At 41.1% G+C, this 25,364-nt stretch overlaps 1 protein-coding gene across 1 annotated transcript in view; it reads right to left on the bottom strand.

Annotated features, from left to right (window-relative positions):
- The window catches only part of ACTR3 (actin related protein 3), a 42,830-nt gene extending 28,117 nt beyond the window's left edge, over nucleotides 1-14,713 (bottom strand). The window contains exon 1 of the mRNA XM_032215561.1: nucleotides 14,510-14,713. Within this exon, the coding sequence (XP_032071452.1) occupies nucleotides 14,510-14,553 (44 nt within the window). The 5' untranslated portion in view covers nucleotides 14,554-14,713. The remainder of the gene's footprint in view (nucleotides 1-14,509) is intronic.
- Nucleotides 14,714-25,364: the final 10,651 nt, after the last annotated feature.

Below are 25,364 nucleotides of genomic sequence, written 5' to 3'. Positions count from 1 at the left end.
GTTTGTGCGACCATTGGGATACTGTAGCAGTTGTAAGTGTGAAAAATGGTCACAAGTCATTTTTTTCAGTGCTGTTGTAACTTTGAACGGTCACTAAATGAACTGTTTCAAGTTGAAGACTCTCTGTAATTAAAACCACTTCCTTATGAATTATTATGAGTCATCCTATGAAATAGGCAACCACACACAGGGACTTTTTAAAGTGATCATTTGAAATTACAAGTGCTAAAAAAAAATTGACTTACAAATGGTTCTTGCATTTATGACTGTGAAGTGTCCTCACGGTCACATGAGCACCATTTTTGGTTGCAGCACACTTATCGCTATTTCTGACCTTTCCAGAGGCTTCCAACTAATGAAGTTAATGGGGGAAGCCAAATACACTTAAAAACCATATAATTCACTTAATTGCAGCAAAAAAAGTCATAAAATTATGTGTGACTCACTTAACAACATCTCAGAGTGACAGAATTTGTGGTCCAGTGGTGGGTTGAAGGCGGTACGCCTCAGTACAGGCGTACCAGTGCCTGCTGAGAGCACCAGGTACCGTTCCGGTATGGTGCTCCAGAGGGCTCATCCGCCTGCGCTCCTTACCAGTATTTGAGCTTTTCGAGGCTTCCGCACATGCACACAGAGTGTGCGACGCCTGCGTGATGCTCTGCCGAGCAGCTGAAGCGTCGAGGACGCTGGAGGGCTAGTAACTCTGAATCTGATCGAACACTATTAAAAGCCTTTATGAGGACTTACCTAGTGGCGATACTGGTGGCAAAATGTACACATTTTTCCGCTCTTATTGATCCGCGGAATCTTGCTCAGCTGCCCTGTTTAGGGTGACCCGCTCCCTCCTGAAAGGTGAGGAGGCGGGGGAACCCCTGCAGGGAAGAGCTGAGGAGTTTGTTCAGTTTCTGTCGGATAAAATCACTCAGTTTCGGACAGACCTTGACTCCGTTTGGGCAATACCAGCTGAGATGCCGAGGGTGAATCTTAAATCGGATTTCCTGGGATGAGTTTGAATTTGTCACCCTTGAGGAAGTGGACAAGGCCATGGGAGTGATGAGTGCCTCCACCTGTTTACTGGACCCGTGCCCCTCCTGGCTAGTTTCGACCAGCAGAGAGGTGACACGAGGCTGGCTCCAGGCGATTACTAACGCATCTTTGCAGGAGGGGTCTTTCCTGCAACCATTGAAGGAAGCAGTGATAAGACCCCTCCTCAAGAAGCCTTCCCTGGACCCAGCTATCTTAAAAAACTATCATTCTGTCTCCAACCTTCCTTTTCTGGGGAAGGTTGTTGAGAAGGTGGTGGCGCTTCAACTCTGACAGACCTTGAATGAAGCGGATTATCTAGACTCCTTTCAGTCTGGTTTCAGGCCTGGGTACAGCACGGAAACCGCTTTGGTCGCAATGATTGATGATCTCTGGGGGGACATTCCTCTATCCTGGTGCTTCTTGACCTCTCAGCGGCCTTTGATACCATCGACCATGGTATCCTTCTGCGACGCCTGGAGGAGGTGGGAGAGGCACCGTTTTACGGTGGTTCTCCTCTTACCTCTCTGACAGGTCACAGTCGGTGTTGGTCGGGGGGCAAAGGTTGACCCCTAGGCCCCTCAAATGTGGTGTGCCCCAGGGCTCGGTCTTGTACCCCCTCTTATTTAACATCTACATGAAGCCACTGGGTGAGATCATACGACAGCACGGGATAAAGTACCATCAGTATGCAGATGATACAACTGTATCATCTGCCCCGTGCCAGCTCAGTGTAGCGGCGGATGTGATGTGCCGATGCCTGGAAGCTGTCGGGATCTGGACGGGGATGAACAAACTTGTGCTCAATCCCGATAAGACTGAGTGGCTTTGGATGCTGCCCCCGAAGGACAGCCTAGAAAGTCTGTCCTTAATCCTGGGGGCAAAAATTTACACCCCTAGGAGAGCGCCCGCAATTTGGGGGTCCTCCTGGATTCACAGCTGACACTGGAACACCATCTGTCGGCTGTGACCAGGGGGGGCCTTTGCCCAGGTTCACCTGGTGCACCAATTGTGGCCCTATTTGGAGCGGGAGGCACTTCAAACCATCACTCATGCCCTTGTCACCTCAAGGCTGGATTATTGCAATGCACTCTACATGGGGCTACCCTTGAAAAACGTTCAGAGACTACAGCTAATCCAGAATGCAGCCGCGCGAGCGATATTGGGTGTACCGAGATACACCCACGTTACACCTGTCCTCCGCGAGCTGCACTGGCTACCAATTGGTCTCCGTACGCAATTCAAGGTGTTGGTTATTACCTTTAAAGCCCTACATGGCTTAGGGCCAGCGTACCTGCGAGACCGCCTACTGCCACATACCTCCCAACGGCCAGTAAGATCCCACTGATTGGGCCTCCTTCAGATGCCGTCAGCCAGACAGTGTCAGCTGGCGGGCCCCCGGAGGAGAGCCTTCTCTGTGGCTGCTCCGACCCTTTGGAATTAGCTACCCCCAGAGATCCAGACCTTACCCACTCTCATGGCCTTCAGGAAAGCTGTTAAAACCTGGCTGTTCCGGCAAGCCTGGGGCTGTTGACCTCATTGTTAAGGTCCAGCCACGATTAGAACGAATGTGTGTCCTGTGAATTTTAAACTATTTAAACTTTTCTTATTTCCTTTTCTTTTTCTTCTTTTTTCTTTTGTAAGCCGCCCGGAGTCCTTCGGGATTGGGCGGCATATAAATTTTAATTTTTTTTAAAAAAAAAGTATGCATGTGCATGTTCATGTGGTGGATACACGGCCCCATAGCACTGTACCGGTTGCAACAGGATCTGGAACACACCACTTTTGTGGTCCCAATTGTGTTCGTAAGTTGAGGATTCAAATAAATAAATAAATGTGTCTCGAGACCTGGCTGGTCTTATATTTCTAGCCCCACATTAATAGTCTGTTAAGGGGGTGGGGGGGGGAAGAGAAATATCTTAACCCCTAAGAAATAAAGGAATAATTATTCCACTACTGAAAGTATTTCAGTTATAGCCTCATTGTCTTATTTGCCATTATTAAATGCCATTCAAGTGAAACTTCCCACTTAACTATGGAGTTTGTGAAATAAATATGGATCAATTGCTTAACTCAATTTTCCTCACTGGGTTCTTGATGTAGTGATAAAATGAGAGAAGCTCCCTATCTTTGTGTCTTGAATTCCAAAGAAAAGGTAGGATATAAATGCAACAAATACCATATTTTGCTGAGAGAGGCAGAAAATTTAAGTAACTGTTTCCAGGATTGTTTGATATTTAACACAGTGTTAGTTATAAAGCCAAAAATTCTCAACATGTGTCCATAAGCAATGTACCTTACTATAATAGCCACTACATGGATTCAGTCACATTTAGTATTTCACAACATAACAAATCTACACCTCGCTTCAGCTTTGTTGCCCATCCATATGTGTTCAACAGTTGCTCTCTCCTCTGTCTTTGTTCTCTGCATCAACTTTCACCTTTCTCTGTAAATATCACATCTTTTCCCTTTGCAATAGCTGCACCATTGAATGCTCTTTGTTCTCATATGGGCCATATTCCATAATTAAAAGCAGGAGATTTTCATAGAGATTTCTGAAATGCCTTTCTACTTGTTATTTTACAGAATCCAATTTGCTCTCACCATCTGGCATTCAATGAAGTGTATGCATGTTGGATCTGAATTAATTTGCCACCTCCTCCTTTTCCTGTACCTCACATTTTTAAAGATCAGTCATAAAAGAGGGTTACGGTTATTATTTGTATGTCATGTAGTCTTTAGTCATTCATATAATGATGCCATGCAAGTACAATACTATTATATCCCTACCTAAAAAACTAATTTGTGAACTATATATAAGAGAAGCAGGCAATAATGTTTCTATGGTAACTATGGGCACTCTTAGTGCTTGTCAGGATCCCTGCTCATTTTTTTAAATTTCAAAGCTTATTTTAAAATACTGATTGAGAAGCTGGCATCTCAGAAACCAAATAACCAGGTTTTGCTATCATCTCTATTTAAGAGAATGTCTTTGAATTCCCCAAAGATGTTAGAAAATAAAACTGGTAAATAAACATAGTCCCAATACTTATTTGCACAACTCTTGAAGTTTGGCAGGGTTCTACGCTCCTAGACTTCTGAAAAGACCTGGCTTCCTCCCCCAGGTATGGGATATGGTGAGGTGCATATGAAATCTTCACTTTGATGCCAGGTTTTTATTGTGTGTGCATTCCTACACACACATGGATATATGTGTGTGTAACTATCTATATACCTACCTACCTATCATCTATTTTATTATTGATATACTGCTAATTGGAAGGGAGGGAGGGAGGGAGGGAAAGAGGACCCTCCCAATTCTTCTCCTGCTACTGATGAAGTATGCCTGGTATAGAGATCAGGTGTACCTCATCAGCTGTGGAAGGAAAAAGACAGCACAGGTAGGCAAAAGTGGTGAAAATTAGGGTTGCCAAAAGGGTCAAGATGAGGGAGAGGCAGTTGAACTGCACAGAGATCATAAATGTGGAAAACCTGCCAAGCACCCAAATTTTGATCACAAGGAGGTTATCTGTAACAGCCACAAGTGGGCACAGCAATTCCATTGATAAGTGTCACAGTCATTAAATGAAACATCACTTGATCATGCCGGACCTAACATCTGTCCCATTATGGCTATTAAACAAATCACACACAGTTTAGGGAGATATCCCATGACTGCGACTTGCCAGGTTCTCTATTGACTTGGCTTGTCAGAAGCCAGCTGTGAAGCTTTCAAATTGCAATCATGACTTCGAGATGCTTCAACAGTCATAAACACACTCTGCTTGAAAAGCCTCCAAATTGCAATCACATGATTACAGGGATGCTGCAAATGTCATAAGTTTGAGGACTGGTCATAAAATTATTCTTTCAGTGTCATCGTAAATTTTGACCGGTTGCTAAATAGAACAATTGTTAACCAAGTATTACATGTGCTAGTAAACTGACATTTTAGTATTTAGTTCTACACTTGCTCATCTATACATACCATACTACTACTAAACTAATCAGGAGTTACTTTAAAGAAAGACTCTCAAGTTTAGACTGTTAGTGCGAAAGAAGTTCCAATAAAAAACGTAAGTCAAGCAATACTCCAACACCCAGAAATGATAAGTTTTTAAAACTAAAACAGAATACTATTCACTATATAAAGTTTAGTATCTTGTGAAGTAAATTATCCTCTGCAAAGTATTTTAAGGATTAGAAAAAAATGTTATATGTATTTCCAGTAAAGCCTATACTGCATAGTTCAGCATATCTAAAAATATTCATAGCTACTCTAGCAAAAATGTAGAAGAATGAATCATGAAAATAAACATGCTTATTGGCAGACACTGAGGACACCTAATACCAAGCCTGTTTGCTCTTTTACTACTTTATTGTTCAAATATTTAAAGTTCATTTTAAACAGTAATTTCTCATTCAGAATAAGATGTGGATATCAAGTTATATTGTGCAAGAAAATAATGGACAAGTAGAACAGAAGAAATGATACTCAGCAATACATAGATCTAGATTTTTTTTCAAAGAAAAATGCATTGAATCAAATATATTTAAGGATATTTTTTTAACTCAACACATTATTTTAAATGAAAAAGATATACAATTCTTTAAAGAATCATCATGGAACATCTTTAATTTCCAATTTAATAACAAACACTAGTTTTCATTATCTGACAGGACTGCAATATATTGTAATCTCATATTTTCTGAGTAAGTAATATACAACTTGGCTTACACAGAGTAAATTGTTATATCTGATTCAATATTTGAAACTAGAGTATTCCAAAGCCATTTTGCAGGATCAGATAAATAGTTCCTTTTACTTTCCTAGATTTTTAAGTTAAAGAACTGAATCAGGCTACACTGGAAGGAAAGGATAAGCTTTAAAACATTTCAATTGTTTCCAATTCAATACAGAGGAAACACACCAAACAAATAATTAAATAGCCACTATGGTACTAGGAACCACTCTTTTCTTTCCCAGTTTTTCACAAACACGAGACTATAGGGATAGATTAACATTTCAGTCCATGGTAAGGGGTCATCTGTTATGCATTCCAAGTCGGGCCAGAGGTGCTGTGAAACTCCTGACTCAAAGCTTAAAGGCAGTGAAAGTCTGGATGGGACAAATTGGAGATGAGTTTCAACACTAAGAAGCAGTGTTACTATTTCTCCAGGATACACTCCCTTCTCAGTAGAAGTACCATTTTTGGAATAGTCTCACTGTAGCATCAAGCTGGCCCTCCCTGATCACATTTAGAAAGATGCTGAAAACAGAACAATTCTATTCTTTCTACTCAGTCCATGTTTGTTTTGAACTGTTATTTTTATCATATTTATATGCCACCAATCTCACAAACTGTGATTCTGGGCCAGGTACAATAAAGACCATAAAACATTTTTTTAAATCTACAATTAAAAACATTATTATGGTTTGTCAAGCAGTCAGCCAAATGTTTAAACCGGATTTGATATTTTTATCCATCTATTGAATCCTTGCTAAGGATCTGGAATAAGCACATACTGTTGCTTGATAGTATTAAAGGGATAAGCTTTGCTTGTAACACCTTATAAGTAAGGTGTTATAAGGATGTAAGGTGTTACAAGCAAAGCTGCCTTTTGCAATTGATTGATTGGTCAATGCTGATGGTGTTCAAGTGATGCTAGAGTTTTTGAGGAACTTCCAAAAGCTGCAGCCAATTTCCCCCTAGTGGAGATGATGTTCCATAGGGCAGAAGCCTTGGCAGAAAAACCTTGCATCCTGGGTCCCACCAAGTGTAGCTCCTTAGCAGATGGGCTACAACTCATGGAATGGGCAGAAGTAACTGGGAAATGACAGTACCTCAAATAATCCAACCCCAATGATACAGGACATTAAGGGTCAAAACAGCATCTTTAATTGAACCTGGAAGCAAACTAGCAACTAATTAAAGCAACTCAGCAGTGTAATATGTGTCATTCTAGCTGTAAACATAACTGCCCATGCCACTGTATTTTGCACCAGAGAGCAAAAAACCTGCAGCACTCCACATACTAGGGGCCAAGGGTGAGACATCTCCCTAATTAGCAACAACTGGAATTGAGGAAGGTAAACCAGTAGCACCCTGTGCCACCTACCTCCAACCCTCTGAGCCAATCTAGAGGGATATAATGCCCAATGGAACCTAAGGCCATCAAAAGGTCAAGCATGGATACAGATCACCAATCTTGTCCCCGCAAGAGGTCACTGAAAATGAAACAAAGTCATTTCTGGCCAATACTCAGACCCGAATCCTGACTGAAGGGAGTCCAATTAATCCACCTTATCCTGGGTCCCAAGCAGTGGTGGGTTCCAGTACGGTTGGAACGGGCCCGGCGGCATCCACATGGATGTGTACAACATGCATGTGTCTTAGCGCCTGTGCAAGCCTCTGCGACGCTCCAGCTGTTCAGTGGAGCGGAGCGCAGGCACTGTATGCGTCATGCACATTCACGGAAGCGCCGAAGACTTTAAAAACTGGTAAGGAGCTCGGGCGGGTGGGTGGGCCCTCCAGAGCACCGGACCAGAACGGTACTCAGAGCTTTGGGCAGGCTCCGGTACGCCCATACAGAGGTGTACCGCCTGCAACCTACCACTGGTCGCAAGTCTATTCTGTAACTACTTTCTCAATTACCTTTACCAGAAGGAAGAGGTTGCATAGCACTAAAAATTGCCTAGTATGGTAAAGTCCAATGATTTCTTGAGGAGAGGATGAACCAGTACTTCCTCAAGAGATAGAAGAACAACTTCCTCAACCAAGGAGGGATTCCACTGTTAGAACCCTGACCTCCCATCACAACCAGGCAGTTTTAGTTAGCCAGCAGAGGAATGGATCTAGAATGCTGGTGTCTGAATTCACCATCACTTTTTTAATGCTGATTTTATTCTTATTGTGATGTTTTAAACTTGTTTTCCTAGCCACTAAGTCATTTGATTTCAAAGATCAATAATATATGATTGTTAATCAACAAACCAACAGTGTCTGATTTACTAGCTTTAAATCTACATAGTTGCAAGAGGATCTAGTAATGCTTATTCACACTCCTAGCATCACAACAGACTACTACAACTATTTGGAAAATGCAATTGATGCAGATGAAGCTAACGGTAGCAGATGAGAACAACTGTAAGCACCTAACACTGATACTGCAGAATAGCACTAGCTTCAGCTGTAATTCAAAGTATGGTTATTAACTTTAAAAGCCCTACATCTGCAGGAACATGTCCTCCAAATAGAACCAACCTGTCCAGTGTGCTCATCCCAACAAGGAATATTGGGTGTGTCCCAGATTCAAGAGGTGCTTATGACAGAATCCTGGGAAAAGTTCTTCTCTGTGATGGACTGCACCTCAGGAAATTGGCTCACTTCCACAGAGGTTCAGTTAGTTCTCATCCTTTTTAAAAAGTTTTAAAGACAAAGAATTCCACTGGGTTCTCAAAAGTTAAGTGTTATTAGATTCTTGGGTTGGCACCAGTGATAATACATAGCTATTCACTTTTACTTTTTGTTATTTTAGTTTTTAATCACACTATTAATGTTCAATATTATGGACTGAAATTTTCCAATATAGCTAGTTAATAAAATTTAATACACAAATTACAGCTAAGAATGTTATTGAAGAAATAACATGTTTAGAATTCAAATATTATTCAAGTCTTGCTAAATAGTAACAAATACCTGCTCTGAAGTTATTCATATATAGGACAAGGTGATATAACTCAAATCAGTTAAAATTAATTTAGGTAAATGTGAGATTCATATAAACAATACAAGTAATATCTACTTCATTTATTAAAAAGTAGGTTTTGCTTTAGAACATTCACCAAAATACCTTTTCAAGAAATTGTTGGCTGTGATAGTGCATATTTGTCTGCATTTTTCTTCTTAGTTAATTACTTAAACTAATGTGGATTTAAAGTAAGGAACTACAACTCTTTAACTTCCATTTGTAAAGTCTGTGAAGTTGGAGGAAGAAACTGATACTTCAAGGTTGCAGACAAATAACCCTCTGTTAATTTATAAAGAGGAAGAGGGAATAGTTCCAATATCAAGGATATGTGCAGGGGTAACAATCTTGAGTTTTTTGAACTTCCAGCAAGAATATATTTTTTCAATATATCTGGAGATACCGGATTATAGTCAATTGTGCGTTGTAACACTATCTGATAAAAATGATGAAAATAACAAATCTTAGAAAAGCAGGATATATGTGAAAATTGTACTATTATGTATCTAAAGCACATAATTGCTATCATTATAATACTACAAATACTACACCACCATTAATTGGCTATGTTTTTCTTTTATAATATTAAGCATATTTATTCAGTTTACAAATTCTTAAAACATATCAACTTGAAGGAATTAGGGTACACACGTACACACACACGCAAACAAATTAACCACAAATTATGTAACATTCTATTCTATTAGTATGTAAAATTAATATGTTTAGCTTCTTCAAATCAGACCCTGAAGCAATAAATTTGGCTGATATGGGAGGGGGGGGAGGATCCCTATACATAAATATAATCTTTTACATCCACTAAAAGGGAGGGAGGCTGCTAAACAAAGAATTTATTGTACTGCACAAAAGAGAGGATATAAGTGTGAGAGTTTTATACCCCAACTTCCTTCACACACTCAATGTAGCATAGAAGCACATGCTCTTCCATTTTTCCCTATAACCATACCATGAGGTAGGCTGGGTGAGGAGTGACTACTCATAGTCACTCAGTGAAGTACATTTCCTATTTTCAACATGAGATTATTTATTCTGTGATGTTCAGAAAAAGCAATTTAGGCATTTTAGACCTACGTAGTTTATGCTATCAAGTTCTAAGTGTCTTCCTAAAATAAAGCATATTTTTTGCAGTAATTGTTAGTTATAACTGTTCAGGCATAACAACTCATACTATCCTGTTTTCTCGAAAATAAGACCTCCATGGATAATAAGCCCAATCGGGCTTTTGAGCGCATGCACTAAAATAAGCCCTCCCCGAAAATAAGCCCTCTCCGAAAATTTTGTAACACAGCAGCAGCCATGAGATGACCATGCTCGCTGCTTCCTGAACCTCAAAAATAAGAGTTCCCCAAAAATAAGGCCAAGCGCTTATTTCAGGGGTCAAAAGAAAATAAGAACCTGTCTTACTTTCAGGGAAACACGGTAGTTCTTAGTAAGCAATGCTGGAAAACCTATTTCTGACTAGCTATCGGCACACTGGTCTACGTAAAATAATATATGTTTTTTCAGACACACAATGAACTTTCATGTCTTCTGTCCTCCTTGCTTTTCTGTGTACAATATCCCTAAAATCACCCAAAGTCCAGATTCCTAAACCAAAGCAGATTTTGATAATGTATAGAGATTTGGGGGAAAAAATAGTTTTATTAGCAAGCCCAAATAATAACCACTCAACTTTTCTTTCAATCTTATTTTAAATATACACGTGAATACACGTGTAGCTTTATGAGTGGAATATATGGCCTCTCGAAAAAATTCTAAGACCTAAAGCAGGAGTGCAAAAAGTGAGCCCTTAATGATGAATTTACAAAGAAGCTTTATGCACTATTTAATTCCTGAAAACCATTTACCACATTGGGGGTCCTCCTGCCCTTTCTACTTCTGGAGTGTGATCCTTAGTATAACAACACAACATCATTTGTGCAGCTTGGCCTAAAGATACAAAACTTATAAGACTTTTGATTCATGTTTTTACTAATTCCATTTTTTCTGCAGCTATTATTATTTTTATCATGTATAACAATTCTGAGCTTGCTCACGCATATTTAAAAGCACTAAAATTAGTGGAAATTATGCATAAGCACCCAAGTGCACAATTTTTATATGCAACATGTTTTCTCCTTTAATGCAACTACAATCTGAACCACATTTAATAATATATCACATAGGATGTTTCATCTCAAAAGTAATTCAAAATATTAAACAACCTATAAAAACCCACTTAAACATCCTGATATCCAGATGAAAAAGGTTACATAATAAATTTATAAAATATAGTAAATTTAGATATATTACTTTTCTCTAAATGTAATTCAATAAGCACATTTTAGGTACATATTCAAATCATTCACAAATATTCACTGTTTTGCAATCCCAGAATCCTGGAAGTTGAAGCAGACTTTTATGTCATCAATCCCAGAATTGGAGGCAGATTATTATGTCACTGATCTCCTGATCAATGCTGGATTCCAAATTAAAGCAGATCAGAGTAATATCATCTAGTCTATACTTTAACTAATATAGTAAACCTGATTTAATATGTCTGAATTAAGATGTACTTCAACATTTCAAACCAATCATATTCTAACTTTTTACTTCAAGAGACAGTGTCATATCATATTTTAAGACTTCTAATGCACTTAATTCAGGAACCTTAATGTATTCCTGAGGAAGTATTTTAGTTTTGCTGTTCTCCAATACATCTCTTGGACATAAAGTGAATGCTGCAAAATATAAGTGCCTTGGAAGCCACTACAGGTAGTCCTCAACTTACAACAGTTCATTTAATGACAATTCAAAGTTGCAACGGTACTGAAAAAAGTGGTTTATAACCATTTTTCACACTTATGATCATTGTAGCATCCCCAGGGTCACATGATTTACATTCAGATGCTTGACAACTGGTTCATATTGATTATGGTTGCAGTGTCCCGGAGTCCTGTAATCCTCTTTTGCAACCTTCTGACAAGCAAAGTCAATGAAGAAACCAGAATTACTTAACAACCATATTACTAATGTAAGAACTGCAGTGATTCACAAAACAAATATAGTGAGAAAAGTTGTAAAATGAGGCAAAACTCATTTAACAAATTTCTCACTTAGCAACATAAATTTTGGGCTCAATTGTTGTATGTTGAGGACTACCTGTAATTCTTTGCACTTTTAACTGTGAACTACAGCAATCATAAATGTGATAACACATTTGCAAAAAGTGTACAATATTATAATGAAACATTTTAACCAACAGTGTAAACTAGTAATTATTCAAATATTTATAGCTGTATCCAGTTACTAAGGCATAAATATATGTGGCAAATTTTCTAAAGCAATTCTAAAACATTTTCATAGTGTACACTATATTAACATAAAAGGCTATCCAGCCTTTTCCCTTTAATATTCCTATCTGTTCCACTCATATTTTGAGACCAATATGTAAGACTAGCAGAATACAGTGGAAACTTGCACAAATTTACATGTGCACATATAGAATTGGGGTATATAGTCACCACCTCAAGAAATAGATAGGGTGTCTCTATACAGTGATACTAAAAGAGATTATAAAAAAGATGCAACCTTAAAATATATTGGAATTCTAATTCCCTAATGTTCAGTTCTAATGTTTTAAAGCTTGTGATCTCAGAGTCCAGATTTTTTAGGGCCACTGACACATTTCAATTTTGGCAATTGTGTAATCATAGTTACTAATTAAAAGATGCTGCGCTTTGCACACCAATGACTGCATTCATTGATAGCCCCCTTTGCAGAATCTAAAATTAAATCCCTTTCTCTCTTTTGATTATTTCCCATCATTTTCATTTATGCACAAATTTACAAATGAAACATGTCACCAGAGTTCCCTATTGGTATAGTTAGCTTCTCAATATGCAAAAACAGCTTTGTATGAAAAAAAGGACATGTTCTTTAATTAGTGTATTACAATAAACACTGTACTGTAATTTCAATGTACCCACACATATCTTGTAAGTTACTACAGGCAGCAAAGCAGCAACCAGTACAAGTTGTAATTTACTGCAATTTTACATCCAATTATATATTCTGTGCTCTTTTTAAGTGAACTATCACAATCATATTCCTTATGAAGATACGTTTAGGTTTTGGTTTGTTTTTCAAATGGAAAGGGAAGATCACAATTTCCAAAGAATGTTGTTTGATGACACATTTCTCAAAAAAAATAATTAAATGTAATTAACCATTTTTAAACAGAAAACTGTGGCTGATGGATAAATGATTAGTTAGAAGCATTTTACTTGCAATTATATTGAGCTACTGCTGCAACGGCCAACTTGCATGCAGAATTTTCTATGAAACCCATCTTTATTAGCATGAAACAATGTGAAAGCACAAAATGAAGTCACCTCAACTCAGTTCCTTAAGAAACTGTAATGAAGGACATAAATTACCTATGTACTAGGAAGTCTTTGCTTCCTAGATAAACTGCTAATGCTATCTTCCATGTCTGCTCTTCCTTGAAAGAAATGTCATTGAAGGTCTTTTCTATGTTAGAAAATAGCAACGTTGGGCGCCTTTTCTCCACATTAATTAGTAATTACAAAATAAGAAAAGTGGTTTCTCAAAAGGATTTGGTTCAGGTTTGTCACTGAAAACTGCCTTATAAGGTATAAAAGCCTGAAAGGAGGAAGCGCCTTTGACAAAACTAAGGAAGTTCCTCTGCGCTTGCTCATTAGAGAGGGCAGACTTCTTTTTTTCCACCCACACAGAGAGAAGTAATGCTGAATAAATGGCACATATGAACAAATCATGGCACTGCAAAAGGAAGCCACCAATCTGAAGGCTCCCCTCATCCCCGTATATTGAACTTAGTTGAAAATTATATACAGGCCAGTTTGACCCGAGAAAGGCTGGCGCTGGTTTTTTTTTTTTTTCCCACACAACACAACCCCCCTCCACCCCCCTCAGATGGCTATTTCCTAAACGAAATTAAGGCTGTCGACGTTCGTCTCCAAAATTGCATCCTAACAGCATTACCGGAAAAACGGCTGGACCGATGCAACAGCAAAAAAAAATCCAAATCCAATCTCTTGCAACCTCTTCACTCCAAAAGGGGGGAGGGAGACTCAGCGGGCCAAAAGGGTCTCCTTCCCAGCCGCGGAAGGTGCTCTGTCATCCCACGCAAAGCACACAATGAATTAAGACCGCTGGCTACCTCGGTTAACTTTTTATCAGGAGGAGACAATGCAGCCTTCCCTTCTGGCAAAGGCCGAAGCCTCCCGCAGGATTGGAAAACGGGGGGACGGTTTGAACCCGGCCAGTTTAGGGCGTGACTCGCCCCCTTCTGCCTATAAAAACCTCGTCTTTTGACGGCCGACCGCCGAAAGGCAGAAAAACGAGCTGCCGGGAAGAAGCCAGTCGGCCCGGCACTCAGAAATACCCTTCTTCCTCTCCCTCCTCCTCCCCACCTGCCACCCCCAAATGGCATCGATAAAGGGGGCTGGGTGGGTGGGTGGCTGAGGGGCAGGAAGCCCTGCCATGCCCGGTGAGGGGGTGAGAAGAGAGGGGAAAAGGAGCTCCGTCTCGCTCCACGCGCCCCAATGAAAGGCAGCGGCAGTCCGGCCGCTTCCCTTCCCCGCCCTCTCCGGCGCTGGAAGCCAACTGTCAGCCTCCGCCGCTGCCGCGCGCCCAGTCGCCCATTCATCTCCCTCTCTTTCTCTCTCTCTCTCTCTCTCTCAGGGCTCACCCGGTGCCACAGTCCACCACGCAGGCCGGGAGCCGCCCTGCCATCCTCCACGGGTTTGAGACGCCGCTGAGGAAAGGTGCCGACGACCCCGCGGGCCTCTCTCTCTCCTCCTTCCACTCTGGGGGAGTGAAGGCACCACTTCCGCAAAGGAGCGAGTCACTCCCTTACCCCAGCCTTGGCTTGCCTCCCTCCCTCACCCCCCCCCGGCTCGCACACGCACAGCCCCGGCAAGAGAGCCCAAGATGGCCGCCTCTTCCGTCGCTCCCTCCCTCCCTGAACGCGGCCATGGGAGGGGCGCCGCGGAAAGAGGCAAGAGCGAACGGGCGGGCGCGTCAAACAAAAGAGGCCTTTAGGAGAAGCGCGCACTGTTCGGCGGGCGGAAAAGAGAGGCGGGCGGGCGCTTGCTCGCGTTCCTTCTTTCACTTTGTTGAATCAGGGTTGCTCGCTGCCTTGAGTCGCCCTCCTCATTTTATCCAGTGACAGAAATGGTATCTTAGGAAGCCGTGGTTTAATTTTTACGGCATTTTTAAAGCACGTGATGAACTCTTTCTTTGACCATCTTCCTAACTGGCTGCCTTCAGAATCCCGGCTTTTAAAAGGCAGTCGTTTTGCAGGGCTGCAGTAGCCTTAATGCTTGCATACTAGGCAGAATTTGCACGCCTCTTTTCAGAGCGAAAGGAAGTCCTTTGTCGGATGCCTTTTCGACTTGGCCTGGCATTTCTATCGGTATCTCTAAAACCATCTCACCCTAAAGGCCCAGGATACAAGTGAAAGGATGGGGAAGGTGGAGGTGTTGTTCAACTAAATATATATAAAATTAATGGGGTGTCTCATCAAGTTTCTTAGAAAATTTTTAAACCTTGTGGGATTTTTTCCCCCTTACATTCCAAGTTAAACATATTTCCTTGTGGTCTTCCATCCAAGGATTAACTAGGTCTGACTCTTGAGTGTTTTTTTGAGTACATACAAAGCTGTTTAGCTATAGTCATATAATTTAACATACAAAAACATACAGATACATTTTTATATTACTGATCAGTTGCATTTGGTTTAACACGTTGAACAATTCTTGAAGCCTTGACTCTTTCCTGAACAAGCTATTTATCTACTTGATTTATACCCCATCTTTCTACTAGCCAGAATCCTGTACTGAAGCTTGCCAACTGTAAAGAAGATGAAATAAATGAAAATATAAAAAATAATAAATATAAAAAATTAAATATCAGAATAGTTGATTCAGCATTAAAAGCATGACAAAAGAAATGTGTCTTGACTGCTCTTCTAAAGGCAGAGAAAATAGATACTAAATGCAATTCCTCTTAAGATGTATTTCAAAACCAAGGAGCATTTATTTTATAAACTTATTTATAACTGAATCTTGAGTATGTATTTGAGATTAAAAGGATCATCCAAGACAAGTGACAAGGGCCACAAAACCAACTTGTGCTTCCATAAATGTATGTCTAAGGTTCACTGACCAATGATTTACTCAAAACCTCAATTTTCTTGGTCCAGATTCCATCAGAACTACAAACTAACCACCCTAGTTAGTTGCTCACAACACATTAGGTCAAAATGTGGTTGTCTAGTTTGTGATTCAGCATATGATATTAACATCACCTTTATGGCACAGACGCCTTCTTGCTTGCTTGAACACAATGATGTTCTCCATTCAGTTGTTTCCAACTCTTGGAGATTATATGGACTAGGTCTCTCCACATCTTACACTACTTCTTTTGAGTTTTTTTGTGATCTGGTAGTGTCAGCTTTTTATTTATTTATTTTTGCATATTAAGTTGCTGGGATGGCGGCGACACCGGAGGTGCCCTGGCTCTGTAGGGGGGGCTGGACCAGGGCATCATGAGGCTGGGCGGCGTGTGAGCGAGAGTGGAATAGCCGCTCGCGCAACCCCTCTCTCCAGCTGTGCAGAGAGCTATTCACTGGAATTTTGAAGGCGCCAATCTGCGGGAGCCGGGCATCAGCGAACAGGCACTCACGCGGCTTGGCAATATCCCTAGGTCAGTGAATGGCACTGTGCCTGGCTGGAAAGGGGGTTTGCCGGGTGGCTGCTCGTGACCATGGTCGCTTCATGGCTGTTGTGTTGCACTGCTGCGACAGCGCAACACAGCCATTCACCTATGAGGCTGTGCCCAGCTCTTTGGGAGCCCACTCACAGGAGAGCAGCCACCCAGCAATCCCTCATAATAAGGCCCAAGCCATATTTTGTATGTAAAAAGAAAATAAGACCCTGTCTTATTTTCAGGGAAACATGATATATACTGTTACATAGCCAACATCACATTGTATTTTTAAATGTTTACATTAATTCACCTAACCATCAACTCCCCAAAACAATTATTGGCTCTTCTGCTCTCCATACACCATATTTGTACCTTATCCATGACTTTCTTCTCCCTGTCTCCTCCCCCTCCCTACCTCTTTTCTTCCCTGTCATCCTTCTCTTCTCTACTTCCCCTTCTCCTCTCTCCCCTTTCCACTCCTCCTTTCTCTCCTCTTCCCCCCTGCCCTCTCTCCTATCACTCTCTTCTTCCCTTACCTCTCTCTTCTACTTCACACTCTTCATCTCATTGTATTTCAGCTTCTGAGCGAGCTCCATTTTATATTGATGGTATTTATAATTCCTTTTCAGTACACATATTTGACATATATCTTCCTCCTTTTTTTTAAAAAAAAAAAAGAGAAAATAAAAAGTATACATATATAGTCACTGTGCCTTTAACACACACACCCAAACCCCAGCTATTTTTGGCCAAGATATAGACCTGGTTACAATTCCAAGCTATTCTCATCATTATATTTATATAATTATACATCCTTACACGTCCCAATTTGTGATTCTGTCTTTAAAACTCAATAGTTTCCCATTGTAAATATATTTCATGTTCCCTCTCCTTTTTTCCATATCTTGAATTAAATTACCCTTAATTGTCTATAAATAGCAAGCCTTGCTGTTCAAGTTCATTACAATTCGCTTAGTCTATCATATAGAGTAACAAATGGTACACATCTCACTTTATTCATTATCTTAAAGGTTATATATATATATATGTGGACAAGGGATGTGGACAAGGCTATGCGAGCTGTGAGCGCCTCCACCTGTATACTGGACCCGTGTCCCTCCTGGCTGGTTGCCAACAGCAGTGAGGTGACACGAGGCTGGATCCAGGCGGTTGTTACCACCTCTCTTCGGGAGGGACACCTCCCCACCGCGCTGAAGGCGGCGGTGGTGAGACCCCTCCTGAAGAAACCGTCATTGGATCCAGCAATTCTTAACAACTACCGTCCAGTCTCCAACCTCCCCTTTGTGGGGAAGGTTGTTGAGAAGGTGGTGGCCTTCCAGCTTCAGCGTACCTTGGAGGAAGCTAACTATCTTGACCCCTTCCAGTCTGGCTTCAGGCCCGGTTACAGCACAGAAACCGCTTTGGTCGCATTGACCGATGATCTCTGGAGAGCCAGAGATGGAGGCCATGCGTCCATCCTGGTTCTCCTTGACCTCTCAGCGGCTTTCGATACCATCGACCATGGTATCCTTCTGCGACGACTGCGGGAGGTGGGAGTGGGAGGCACTGTTCTGCAGTGGTTCTCCTCCTACCTCTCGGACAGGTCGCAGTCGGTGTTGGTGGGGGGGCAGAGATCGTCCCCGAGGCCCCTTACTTGTGGGGTGCCGCAGGGTTCGGTCTTATCCCCCCTACTATTTAACATATACATGAAACCGCTGGGCGAGGTCATTCGGAGGCACGGGATAAAATACCACCAATATGCGGACGATACACAGTTGTATCTGTCCGCCCCGTGCCAACTCAATGAAGCGGTGGAAGTGATGAACCGGGGCCTTGAGGCTGTTAAAGACTGGATGAGAGCTAACAAACTGGTGCTCAACCCGGAAAAGACCGAGTGGCTGTTGTGTTTTCCTCCCAAAAATTTGGTTAATGTTCCATCAATCAGGCTGGGGGGACAAAATTTATACCCCTCAGACAGGGTCCGCAACTTGGGAGTCCTCCTGGACCCACAGCTGAGTTTCGACCATCATTTGTCAGCTGTGACCAGGGGGGCATTTGCTCAGGTTCGCCTGATGCGCCAGTTGCGGCCCTACCTGAACCGGGAGGCTCTCACAACAGTCACTCGAGCCCTTGTGACCTCTAGGCTGGAATACTGCAACGTGCTCTACATGGGGCTGCCCTTGAAGAGCACCCGGAGACTTCAGCTAGTCCAGAATGCGGCCGCGCGAGTGATTGTGGGCGCACCACGGTTCGCCCACATAACACCGATCCTCCGTGAGCTGCGCTGGCTACCTGTTGATCTCCGGGTGCACTTCAAGGTCCTACTTACCACTCACAAAGCGCTCCATGGTAGTGGATCTGGCTATTTGAGAGACCGCCTTCTGCCAATTACCTCCCTGCGTCCCATCAGATCGCACAGGGTAGGCCTCCTCCGAATCCCATCCGCCAGTCAGTGCCGACTGGCGACTACTCGGAGGAGAGCCTTCTCAGTTGCAGCTCCGACGCTATGGAACAATCTCCCCGTGGAGATTCGCACCCTCACCACCGCCCAGGCCTTCCGCACAGCCCTCAAGAACTGGCTAGCCCGTCAGGCCTGGGGATGAAAAACCTTAGTTTGTCCCCTCCCGAATGATGAATGAATGTTGTGCTCTATTTTTAATATTATGTATTGTCTTATGTCTTTTGTCTTTGTACCCCCTTTCCCGTGTTTTGTAAGCCGCCCTGAGTCCCCTCAGGGAAAAGGGCGGCCTATAAATTATAATAAACATTCCAAACATTCCAAACATATATATATATATATATATCTCCATGTTTCATATATTTTAACCCATGCTTAATTGTCCTTCTATTGTCATATTCAATTAGCAACTCAGTTTAATTATCATGTAAAAAAGTGAATCACAAACCTCTGCTTTACAATCTTCCCATATCAGTTTCATATTTATCCATATTCCATGTCTTTTGACCTTTATTTAATTATCTTTCCATTATCATATTCAATCCCTTAGTAATTCCATTTTATTGTTATATTTAGGAATAAACCCCTTATCTTAACTTTATATTTTCCCATGTAACAATTTCTAGTTGTCTGATTTTTTCCTAGTAAGTCTTTTGTCCCACTTCTCTGTTCCTGCCTTCTCCCTTTTCTTTGTTTTGACACATCCACCCACTTCAATTTTCTCCACTCCACCATCTTTTATATTTGTTGGGGCATAATCTCCTATTTCAATTTCCCTTATGCCACTGCCAAGCCCAATGGAGTTTTTTTGTCTGCTTTCTATTTCCCACCGTTTCTACCTCTTCATTACCTTTCCCCCATTCTTCTTTCTCCTCTTCTTTAAATCCCTGCTTCTCTGGGTTCAGAATTCTATTTAGGCTTAATTTTAATGGTTTATGCATATTTTTATGATTTCACATTCTTCAAATTCCCAGCTTTCCATAATGACCAGTTCCAAAGTTACAGTTAGTTATAAAGTTCTTCTTTCAGAGTTCTGGTCTACCTTAAATTGATCTACTTCAGCTGCTATGGGGAAGAGCGACGGGAGCTATCTTGGTCTTTTGTTCTTCCTTAAATGTCCAATTCCGAAATTGCAGTTAGTTATATAGATCTTATTTTGAGGTTCTGGTCCACCTTAAATTTAGCAAATTTAAAAATGAAAGAGAAGCTGAAGCTATCTTGATCTCTTTGCCTCTGCTTTTCCAAATTCTGATGTATGGCTGTTGGTTAATTAAAACTTCCTGCACATGCACAGTCAAGATTAGGTTATCAGTTACCAGTGAGAAGGTAGTGCTTTTTTTCTTGATTTTTCTCCCTAATTGGAATTGCTTAAGATATATTAGTTGGAAGAAATTCAGACGTAATCCCTCGGAATGCATCGGAATGTTTGGTTTCTATTTCAAATCCAAAACCAAATATAGGATTTATATTTGAGTGGGTTTGTCACTTCTCTGCTTTCTCCCTTTCTGTCCAAATTTATTTCAAACAAATAGCTTTTTTGTGGGGGGGGGAGGGGCTGGTGTTTCAACCCTCCATTTTCCCTTTCTTTCTTTCCTTTTGCCAAAATCCAGATCTGCCTATTAATATTATTTGTACTCTCAAGATTCTTTGCCTTTTCCAAGTTTTGATTTATGACAGTGGGCAAATCTCCAACCTGCGAGGGACCTGTTACCTCCCTCTGGGTCTGATGAGATGCTGCCCCTTCTTCACCCACCCACCCAGGGGGGTTCTGATCCAAAAAGGATCTTGGAACAGATTTGTCAGACAGGGTTCATGTGAAGCTCTTGAGAGCTCACACCCCCAACGTCTGTCCAGCTGAAGAGCTTCCGGTCGAATCTCTGGTACTGTCAGCTTTGATGGTGTCCAGCCACCATATTCTTTGGCAGCCAGGTTTCCTTTTACTGCCCATTCTTCCCCACATGCCATGGCCACAGTAAGTCAGATACAGTTTCATGATATTTCCTTCTAGTGACATATCTGGTGTTATGCGCTACGGTATTTGCTTTCTGGTCACCTTTGGTATCCAAGGAATATGCAGAAGCTTTCTCCAGCACCACAGCTCAAAAAAGTCGATTTTCTTCCCTTTCTTCTTTGTTTTTTTAAGGTCCGATTTTCACAACCATAGGTACCTTCGGGCAGCACCATAGACCAGACTAACCTACATTTAGTTGCCAGTCTGATGGCCTTCCTTTCCATATTTGCCTCATATTCATCATTGCTGCGTGTGCTAGTGCTATCTAAAGTGAACACTTCCTCACAATTACCTCCTCACAATTCACTTTTAGTTCAATTGAGCAGTTACGACCACTCTCACACTTGGTAACATGTTTTTGCATCTTCTTTTGGGGCTTGAGTCATTCCACTATGGGATTTAGGCCTGTTTTTAAGGAGGAGAAATTTGTGAATTAAATGGCATAGTATTTTTTTAAAATCTTGTACTGCAAACAGAAGTGCTGGCCTTTACAAATGATAATGTGGGTAAACATGGGCTAGGCCTAAAGTCAGTCTTTAGATGTACATAGATTAATATGCATGCTTCCTAGTAAAGTATATGTAGGATTTTTTTCATTTGAGAAAACTTTTTGATACGTCTAATATATTGCAAATAAAAACAACCAATGAACGGTTGAAATTGTTTTTTTATGTGCTTGCATACCTCTTCACAAGCCACAAGATATATTTTTTCATCACCTTTGACCTCTAAATGTTTAAAAACTGTGTGCCAACAAAGCATATCTATTGGACACTTTCCATAAACTGCATTAGTATAAGTGCTGTTGAGGTCAATGATGGGAAGCAATGTTCTTCTAATATTGAGAGTCAGTTGTTTCAACGGACAGCAAATAATCTATTTAAAATTATAGTTCTTCCTCCATCTCAAGTCATAGGCCTTTGATGGGTAATTATGTGGTTTTTAATATAAGTATTAATTGTGTGTGTGTGTGTGTGTGTGTGTGTGTGTGTGTGTGTACTGCTAGAACCAAACCAAACGGAGTGGCACCTCCACTTATGCAAGAAAATCCCTGGATGTAATTATTTTTCATCAATGATTATGTATGCAATTTTTAAAAAAATTCTATAACATCTTCCAAATTTTTCTTCCCCAGCAGTGCCATGCATTAATCATTAGATTCCCAAAGCAATTATACCATTCTTCTATTCAATTATTTCCTCGTGATGCTATCTGGTACCTTTTGCTTCGTATAAGATTTTTTTTTTGCTTGTGGGTGCCTTAGAATGAATTTTGACTCCTAGCAATTGCCTAAACAAGTCTCTGCAATTTTGTTGGCAAAGTTTTTCAGAAGGGTTTTTCCATGGCCTCCTACCTAGGACTGAAAGAAAGTGAGTGGCCCTAAAACATCTAGAGTTGTGCCTGAAATGGGACTAGAACTCACAGTCTCCCAGTTTCTAGCCCATAGTCCCCAACCTTTATGGCTTAGTGGCCCATCTGTTGGTGGAGGGGGGGGGGGAAACTGGGCACAAGTACCTGCCAACCCACTGCTTATGCAAGTTGAACTGTATGCACACGTTCAGCCCAGTCAATTGCAGTGCCCAATTCCAAGTAGGCCATGGCCTGGTAGTGGGCTGCAGCCTGGAAGTTCTAGCCTGTTGCCTCAATCACTACACAAAACTGGTTCTCATATCAATTATACCAAAGAGGAATATAATATTTTATAAATGTCTATGTTTTGTTTAAAAGGTGCTGGTTTTCAAAACCAATTTAAATATATTCACATGACTCTCTTATCTACTGCTTCTACATTTATCTTTAAACAACTACTGTATTGAATACAGTACAAATATATTGTAGGTAATGAGGTAGATATTCTGGCCCTCCCCTCAATCACACAGTTCTCTAGTTTTCTATGATAGTTGCATTCTGAATACGACTGCCAGCAAAGGGGAAATGACACATATATATGAGATTATGCTGCTCTTTAGCAGACTCCAAAGCTGAACCAGGCCAGGTCAGGAAGACCTTTACTGTATAATCAAAGTGTAGGCTAATAGCATCTTTCTTTCCAAGTATTAAATGAGGATATATCCTTCCCCACCCCCCCAACAAAAACAAAATAATTCTCTATCTCTCCTCCCTTTAAACAATTCTGAATACTACCTCTTGACAGTGCTAAGGCCTGTAGAAGCGGCCCTAATGCCATCATTGCCACTGAAACAGGCCACCTCATGCCATGACCCAAGACAGCGAACTTTGAAATCAATGTGATTTTGCCACAGTCTGGCACTCCCCAGGATCTGCTACACGCCATTTATTTTCAGATGGTGTTCTCTATCTGTTATGGCTTATCTGAGGCTGCTCTGGGTTGCACAAAGTCTTGGTTCTTGAAGCAGCTTTAGAGAATGCTCTTCCATGGCCTCTGCAGCCTCCAAAAACCACACAAAAACATGCCCCACCTTTCTGTAATTTTTGGAGGCTTCAGAGGCCAGCGAGAATATGGCCCTCTCATGCAACTTCCAGAGAGCCCAGAGGTAAGATGACCAGATTTTCAGATTGGTAAAGAGGGACACCTTTGACCGGGGGAGAGGGGGAGGGCTTGATTAAAAATTTTATACGGAGCAACAAAAATTTTCATACAACGCAAAAATAGTATTGTAATATTTTTTTATTTCAACTACAATATATTGTATAACTACAATTTACAAATATAAATTGTAACTGTTGCCAAACATCAAAATTTTGATCGTGTGACCATGAGGATGCTGCAACGGTCGCTAAGTGTGAAAAATGGTCATCAGTCACTTTTTTCAATGCCATTGTAACTTTGGTCACTATGCCATCTTTCTTGCCACAGTTCTTAAGTGAATAACTGCAGCTGATAAGTTAGTAACATAAGTGAATCTGGTTTCCCCATTTAACTTTGTCAAAAGGTCACAAAGTGATTACATGACCCCAGGACACTGAAACCATCATAAATACGAATCTGTTGCCAAACATCAAAATTTTGATCACGTGACCATGAGGATGCTGCAACGGTTGCTAAGTGTGAAAATGGTCGCTAAGTGTGAAAATGGTCATCAGTAACTTTTTTCAATGCCATTGTAACTTTGGTCACTAAATGAACTGTTTGAAAGCTAAGGCTAGCTTGCATTATAATGCCTTATGCTAGCTTATATTTTCAAGAGAGAGAAGCTAAACTCCTTATTAGAATTGAAATAGAAATGAATAGAGTAGAGTAGAGTAGACTAGAGTAGAGTGGAATAGAATAGTTTATTAGCCAAGTGTGATTGCATACACAAGGAATTTGTCTTTGGTGCATAGGCTCTCAGTGTACATAAAAGAAAAAAATACATTCATCAAGAATCATAAACTACAACACTTAGTGATAGTCATAGGCTACTAATAAGCAATCAAATTATACTAGGAAACAAATTATTGGATTTTTAAATTATTGGATTTTTTTTCAAAGAAACTCAGTATGTGCTTCCTGATTATTAAAAGTGCAAATTCAGTGTCAATGACTCCTGACTATTTAAAATATAGTCTAAGACAATTTAAAAAAAGAATCCACACAGAATAAAACTATTTTTAAAAATCCTGTGCACAATAAATAAAATATTATTTTAAAATACATTAAAAAATAAAAGAAAAAACCCCGGCTCAGTTACCAGCAGGCAGATCACAAGGTAGGAAAGGGATAGATTAAAAAAATACGAGGGGATCGTACGCCCCCACCCACCCACTCCCAACCCTATCCAACAGAAGGAGACGAGAGAAGAGCAGCGGAGAGAAGGAAATCTCCTCCATCCCCCCCCCCGCGTCTTCCAAATTATACACACAGACACTGCCCTCCCCATCCCGCAACCCCAATTCCAGCCGCACCAATTCAAGCTCCCAGATCTCTCTCTCTCTCTTTTTTCTCCACTCATCCCCCCCTCAACCAAACAAATGAGCAAAGGAAATACAAGAAAAGCAACTTTTAAAATAAATAAATAGATAAATAAATGAAATCCAAGGCACGGGAGGAAAATCCCCCTTTCCCCTAATTCCCACTCCCCCCCCCCATCCCGCCTCCCGATCCATTTGGGGTGGATTTCTTTATTTGCAATAAATCCTGGGTTTTTCCCCCCTGTTTTTTAAAGGAAGGAAAATGACAGATCTTCTACCCCCTCCCCAAAAGGAGACCAGAGAAAAGCAACCAGATCGAAAGGAAGGGAGATATGATCGTGTTTGGAAGAGCAGCAGGGGAGGGAGGAGCCTCGCCCCTCGTTGGGCGCTGCAAGCAAGCCGAGCGGAGGGAGGGAAACCACTGCCCTCTAAAGGCCACAACGGGAACGACACTTCAGAGAAATAAAAACTTTTTTTTTAACGGCGTCCTTT

Source organism: Thamnophis elegans, chromosome 1, assembly GCF_009769535.1.
Source record: "Thamnophis elegans isolate rThaEle1 chromosome 1, rThaEle1.pri, whole genome shotgun sequence".
Classification (NCBI taxonomy): domain Eukaryota; kingdom Metazoa; phylum Chordata; class Lepidosauria; order Squamata; family Colubridae; genus Thamnophis; species Thamnophis elegans.
This window is presented reverse-complemented; position numbering and strand designations above follow the sequence as displayed.